We start from the raw sequence: 7,095 nt of genomic DNA, 5'->3' as shown, positions 1-7,095 counted from the left end.
ATCCGGTTCTTCTCCTTTAAAACAAGAGAACAACCACTCGAGTGGGTCAGTGTCACTTGTGATAAAAAAGAAATCATCATCATCGCATCAAGAATGGCTGAGACAAAGAAGAGTTTATGACGACGCGTGACGGAGACGTGGTGACGGATAGTGCAGATACTCGTGGATGTTGGAGTAAGAGTACGGATGCTGAGGATGGAATGTCACCGCTCAGTAACATGCCATCGCCCTATGATCTACGCTTTGAAAGAAGGCTCGCTTCATTTGAGGCGTGGCCGACCAAATGTATCAGACTGCTGAAGAGATGGCCCATGCGGGCTTTGTCTACACTCAGAGTGCCGATGGTGAGTACTGGAGTCCAATGGGGCTCTGGCTGAGACAATGGGCGTCCCACGACTATCCTTGGGTGGAACACCACAACTGGTCCCCAAACTGTGACTACCTCAAGCTAACCGGTCTGGTGAAACACAAGAAGAAGCTACAACTACACTATCTCTGCCAGGAGAATGTGAATCAGAGGTACACGAATGACGTAGCATGACCGGCTGCCTAGGAGGGCGTTTCCCATGTCCTGCGTTCCTGTTCAAGTTCCCATTCAAGTTCCCATTCAAGTTCCTGTTACCAACAAGCTTTTTTTCTTCCCCAAAACGACCCTTTTCAGGGCCACCCATCTCACCCAAAAGACAACTTTCATCCTTTGCTTTGCCAACCCAAACAACAACAATCCAAAACAAAGAACCCACACCCTCCCCCTAGGCCACTTGGAGGCACCATCATTGTACGTCTCAAAATAAAATAAATATATATAAATAGAGACACGTAGTACATGGAGACACCAGTCAAACATCGCGTGTGCATGAAAACACGTGTAACAGTACGTCTGTAGACCTACACGAGTGTCAACACCTCGGTATAATTAATAATCCTATGGATCAACGTCTGTTTGAAGACACACACATGACCACGTTTGCATGAAACACCACGTATGTCTATCGATCTTTCTCTATTCATCTAATTACTAAATAAATGTTTGCAGTCACACACACACACACACACACACACACACACATGACACCACGTTTTGCATAAAGACGCGTGAAACACCACGTGTGCCTGGCAACATGACGTACATCACGTAGGCATGGCATAACAATCCTATGGATCAACGTCAACGTCTGTTTGAAGACATACACACACACACACATGACATCACGATTTGCATGGGGGGTGACACAACGTACATCACGTAGGCATTCCCACATCACGTTCATGACTACCTATGACGGTCCACCTTTAGCATTCAGACGACCGTCTACCTAAAAAATACCAAGGCTACCCAAGAAAAAAAACCTGGATCGAAATCTGACCAATCAGAAGCTTGGGTTGTCGGCCAATCAGAGGCCGCGCTCGGGTCATGCTGGGCTCTGATTGGTCGAACCAGGGTTGTGCTTTCTCTCCCATGGTAAAATGCATTTTCCTGGAAAAGAAACACAGGGGTCGGTCCGTTTTGGAAAACCGAGGTGAAGGCCAGGCTCCGGAACGAACCAATCGGAGCTGCTGCCTGGCGAACCAACCAGGAAGCAGGGTATCAGTGCCTCTCCTATAAAACAAGAGAACAACCATTCGAGTGGATCAGTGCCACTTGTAAAAAAAGAAAATCATCATCATCATCATCATCAGCAGCAGCAGCAGCAGCATGGAAAATAACTCAGAAAACTGGGATTTGGAGATCATTTCAGTGACACACCCTTTGCCACTGTTCAAAGGGTACCGCTCGGAGTTGGAGAAGAAAGAAGCAGTACCAGCATTGCAATCGCTACCTCCATGGCAATGCAGCAGGTGCCAAGGGTGCCTGCCAGTATATGCCCTTGGCACAAGGGCAAGGGATGGCACTTTCCAGTGCATCTATTGCAACACTGTCCTGAAGGACACCTACGTGAGGCGTTTAATGCACACAAGTAAGTGTTCTGTCAGGAGACAGGTGTCAATCCACCCGTGCCATTGCACCACTGCGTGTACGACTGTACGTGTATGTGAAGAAGCGATCTTCCTCAAAACGGCCCTTTTCAGGGACACCCATCTCTCCCGAAAGAACGCTTTCATACTTTGCTTTGACGACCCTCAAACCCGAACAATGAACCCACCTCCTCCTCCTCTCTCCCTCCCTCCCTTCACCACCACCCTCCCTCCTACACGTCTATTTTTGGAACAACAAAAGAACAACCATGTCGATCTTGTTCACCTTTTACGACCGCTTCTCTGGGTTTTTCCCCCTCCCTCCCTCCCTCCTCCCCGGAAACGGATGCGACGCCCTCTTGGAGGTGCGCACGCCGCCGGAAACGGATGCGACGCCATCTTGGATGCGCGCGCCACCGGAAACGATGTGATGCCATCTTGGATGCTTGTGCCACCGGAAACGGATGTGGCGCCATCTTGGATGCGCACGCCACCGGAAACGGATGTGCCGCCATCTTGGATGCGCACGCAGGACCCACCATGCCCTGCGCGCATGCGCACCGGAAGTGACGTCATCAGAGGTCACGTGACCCTCTCGACCAATCAGAAGCCAGCAGTAGTTCCAGGCCGCTGGCCTCAATTACTTTCATACGCTCCTAAATGTTCGGCCGTAGGTAAATGGACAAAAATGCTGACAAATACTGACAAAAAAAAGCATTGATGCCAATGGCTCTAAACATGATGCAGACGCCAGTGACGCACAGCCCGTCCCTGGGGTTGCCTAGCCCACCTCAATCTTTATCGCCTATGGTAAGCAGTTAGGGCCACGCCCTTCTCAGGACACCTTGCTTTATTGATGCATAGAGCCGGTTTTAGCGACAGACGTTGAAATTCGCATTACCATTATTGTACTGAATTCTCCATTGATAACAGAAGCAGTTTTGGATCGATTGCGTATTGCAATTAATGAAATGTTGGTGTCGTTTGTATAGGCCAGTCACGCCCAGGTTTCACTGCTACACCTTCGTTTGACGGTACTTGTACCCATGTCGAGAGAGTACACTTTTGATTTGGCAAACATTCGTGCAAATTGGATTATTGACGCCTTACATTTCCCTTACTATTGTCGATAGTATTGGCTTGTCAGTGTGCAGCAACCAGGCCAGTCTCTTAATGAGGTAACAAGTAACATCTGGCGAGGAGAACCACTTTACCACAGAACACCCTGATTGGCGTTTCGAGTATGCTGAGTATTTGTTAACAAAGACTTAATCAATGCACTGGATTGATTGCCTTCAAGTGACATAAGTAGTTTGCCGATAAATAATAAAAACTTTTAAGAGGTGATTTCAGGTGAAAAGCGACATGTGTGTGGTTTTATATTGCTAGCCTCCAAAGATACCTTGCTGCAGTTTAACATGGATATCCCACTCAGACACAGCATACTGACCTGGGCAGACGAGTCCTTGGTTTTAGCCCCTTAATTCCCAGCATCAGGCTAGGTAACAATAAATACTATCTTTTAACCTCTTTTGGTATGACGTGACTCCTGCTCCTCTGGTAGATGCTCTATCCACTGGACAACAGAGGCAGTCATTAAAATGATCTTACCAAAACGGCACTGTACACACAAAACAAGAAATTGTTACACATTTTCACTTTATTATTGCACAATTTAGTGTATTTGTTATTGATAAGGAGCAAGGTTATGTCACCATGGTCCAAAAGGTTGCCCAGTCCTCTAAGGTCCCGCAATTTGCTGTGCAGAGTTGTGTCCCTTGGGCACGCCAAAAACCTATACTGAGAGGCACAAATAACGCATACTCAAAATTAAGTGTCAATAACTTTTTACTGAAATGAAATATACAACTGACAATCAATACAAATGACTAATTAATGATTACACTGATGAATTTCATGAACAGTTACTGTGTGACAAAGAATTAATGTCTTATGAAAATGACATCAAAGGCGAGTGGTGTCAATAACGAGTGTGTTCTCCTTGTGCAGCAATGCACGCTTGAAGCCGGCGAGGCATTGAGAGACACAGTCGATGAATTGCAGCCTGAGGAATACGTCTCCAATGATGCAGAAGAGCTTGAGTCAGTTGTGGAACCGTCTGTCGAGGATTTTGTTGACGTCGGACACGGCGGCCAAATCTCACAAATCTTCTATGGGGTTCAAATCTGGGGACCTTGAAGGCCAGTACTACACATTAACGTTGTTCTGTTGCAAGAAGGCATTTGTTATCCTGGCAGTGTGAGGCCTTGCATTGTCATGTTGAAAGACATGGCGACGTAAACCACGTTGAGTCAGTAATGGCAGCAGAACAGGCTGTAGAACGTTGTCGATGTAACATCTGGCATTAAGGTTCCCCTGAATGCCGTTGACCTGGCAGACGTGAAGCGATTTCTGAGGTGTCTGTTAACGATTTGACGATCTTGTCTCTGTGACGTCACAGGCGGTGCACCCGGTCGAGGACGGTCCCTTACGCTGCCTGTGGTTCTCAACCGCTCATGTAATCTCGATATTGTTGTTTGATGGCAATGGAAATGAGCAGCAACTTGTTCTTGGGTACGACCAGCATTTAACATCCCCATTGCTTCATTACACTGATCTTGCGTTAACCGTGGCATTGTGTAGGCAAGTGATGGCAAAATGTCATGGTGTGCATTTATAGGGCCTACCTTTGAGGTTTGCACGTGCATCATGCCTTTCACAAAATGTGCATCGATAGCAGCATTTCCAGTGGTGTGTTGCGTTTTGGTGACTGGCTTCGTTTCCAGAAACAGCTTTTGTTTGTAACCCATATGACATGTTTACAGTAATAAGCAACAATGGACAGTGTCAACAAGGTAAAATGTAAACGGACCTCATGTGTTCTTAAAAAATTATATCTTAAAATTGAGTATGAGTTTCTAATGCCTCTCAGTATATGATTGTGGGTTCGAATCCCAGTTTATCCAAATTATGTTTCTAGGTTTGCCAGCGCCATGCTGTGCTTGTGGGTTTCATCAAATAGGTAAATGACTGACTGACACCTGCATCACTTCGGGATTCCGTTCACATTAAGGTGACATGCCATGATATGACTAAAATACTGTTCAAAGCAGCGTTAAACACAACTCACTCACTCACTCATGGTCTTAGTCAGCAAGCTGAAAGCATGGATCAGACAAACAACCCAACAGCTGCACAAGTATCCATCTACACTGGCTGAATACAAGGCTGCAAGTTGTCTCATCAATAGATTATTGGTTGAAGAAACTACCACTCCTTACACATCTTCCTGAGGCAAGGGAATTAACTTACATTAAATGTCCAGTTTCCACCCTTGCCAAAGTAGGCTGGAATTATGGAACTATATTTTGGCTGGACTAAGAAGTCTATGCATAGTCCAATCAAAATCGCAAAATGACATCAACCTCCAGTTTGTGAGATTTTGGTCGATTGCAGGATTTGCAAAGCATGTGTTACATCAACTTAGTGTAAACAGATATTTTCCTAATCATTTCATGTTTTTGATCAAGGTGTCACATGATTTGATGCACTTTGCAAAGTAAGACCCATTTTATTACAATACAGATCTTGATTATCTATCAGTTCATCTTGACTGGGCGCCGCTATTTTGTTTGAAGCAAATGCAAGTGATATCAGAGGTGGAATCTAATTGGTCAATAGGAGGGACAAAGATGGGACATAACTCATAATAGCCACTGGTAGCGCAATGATCGAGCCCAGAAATTCCAGATATATAGTTTGATTAATATCTCAAAGACTATCTTTGCTAAAGCTGATATTTTCTCTGCTTTCTGCAAACCAGATTATTCAGTTGTCATAGAAGCATATGGCAACATCTTAAAAATGACACCAGAGCATTAGAACATGTTGAAAGAGTGTGCTTGACCACATTGTGAAAACGTTCCTTATTTCGATGTCAATACACATGTTATTGAGTATTTGACAAGTGGAAATTTCAGCAATGAAAACTATTAGCTGATACTATCAGCTGTAATGGAATTTCTTGGCAGGAAATACTTGATAACACCGAAAAAGCTGAAAACAAAATGTTCACCTCCTTGAGCAAATGTTTACAGAAACCAGATCAACATAGACATGTCAACAACTGTTCAACTGCTTCCATTAAAAAGTTTCTTTCCTACCCATAATCATCATACAGAGGACTTGAGTCCTACTAGCAGCTGAAATAACTGGGCACGACAGATGGTGAATACATGATACATTTAGGCCTTGAATTTATCACTATACTGAGGCAATCAGAACAATTATCCAACATCATACTCCACCCTTGACCAATACTGTTCAATTCCAGGGAACAAGTCCATTTACTGCTACCTGGGGGGGGTCAGCAGGGAGGGATATCTATAGACCAGACTATATCTGGGAAGAAATGCCACCTCAAGGCCGACTCCTGCAGTGGCAAGTGATGTACAGTAAACTAAGGTTATAACAAACTCAAACTAAAAGGGACCACTAATTTTAGTTCGCAATAACTGTAGTTCGTTATCAGCATATATACAGCATATATACAACAAATGGCTGGGAATAAAATATAAGTTTGTTATATCCGTCATTTCGTCATAAGCGTGTTCAATATAAACGTAGTTTACTGTATTTACTCAGTTGAAGCAACTTGACCACTTACTCCTGTATTTGAAGTCACAACATCATATCAACTTCTTTACAAATACTAACACCAACAAGAATATTTACATCACCAGACCTTGCATACTGTCACACAGGCTGTGTGAGGAACAAATTAGGAAAAAACTTAAGTCCTTCTACAGTTTCGTCTCGACATATTCCTCCAACCTTCTCTGTAAGTAATAATCTGAAAAAAAATAATGTAAAGTGAAAACACATGATTCAGTACATGGGCGGATACAGCTTTTTTGAAAAAGGGGGGTGCACAAGTAAGATCTATTTATTGTCTTTGGTGGTAATTTATACAGAAATAAAGATTTTTTTCGAAATAAAAAAGGGGGCGTGCGCAACTAAAAATCATAGAATACTTTGAATAATGAAAAGAGTGAGTGAGTGTGTGAGTTGGGTTTAACGCCGCTTTTAACAGTATTCCAGTTATATCAAGGCCTGTCTGCTTAATGTGGGAGGAAAGCC

At 44.0% G+C, this 7,095-nt stretch overlaps 2 protein-coding genes across 2 annotated transcripts in view; one reads left to right on the top strand and one right to left on the bottom strand.

The window, feature by feature from the left end:
* Positions 1-283: 283 nt before the first annotated feature.
* Positions 284-1,742, top strand: LOC139450938 (uncharacterized). The gene is made up of 2 exons (XM_071232763.1): positions 284-519; positions 1,487-1,742. Exons 1-2 carry the CDS (start codon positions 284-286, stop codon positions 1,740-1,742), a joined length of 492 nt encoding a protein of 163 aa, XP_071088864.1.
* A 1,888-nt stretch (positions 1,743-3,630) lies between these two features.
* LOC139450217 (vacuolar protein-sorting-associated protein 36-like) overlaps positions 3,631-7,095 on the bottom strand; it is a 34,540-nt gene continuing 31,075 nt past the window's right edge. The window contains exon 13 of the mRNA XM_071231890.1: positions 3,631-6,808. Within this exon, the coding sequence (XP_071087991.1) occupies positions 6,712-6,808 (97 nt within the window). The 3' untranslated portion in view covers positions 3,631-6,711. The remainder of the gene's footprint in view (positions 6,809-7,095) is intronic.

The sequence above is a fragment of the Haliotis cracherodii genome, unplaced genomic scaffold, assembly GCF_022045235.1.
Source record: "Haliotis cracherodii isolate W230 unplaced genomic scaffold, xgHalCrac1.p SCAF_8, whole genome shotgun sequence".
Taxonomy (NCBI): Eukaryota; Metazoa; Mollusca; class Gastropoda; order Lepetellida; family Haliotidae; genus Haliotis; species Haliotis cracherodii.
The sequence above is the reverse complement of the archived record's forward strand: the minus strand, read 5'-3'. Positions and strand labels throughout refer to the sequence as shown.

Coding starts and splice junctions, on each gene's coding strand:
- LOC139450938 (XM_071232763.1), top strand. CDS start 284: ATGTATCAGACTGCTGAAGAGATGGCCCATGCGGGCTTTGTCTACACT. Junction 520..1,486: donor CAGGAGAATGTGAATCAGAG/GTACACGAATGA, acceptor TTCCTGGAAAAG/AAACACAGGGGTCGGTCCGT.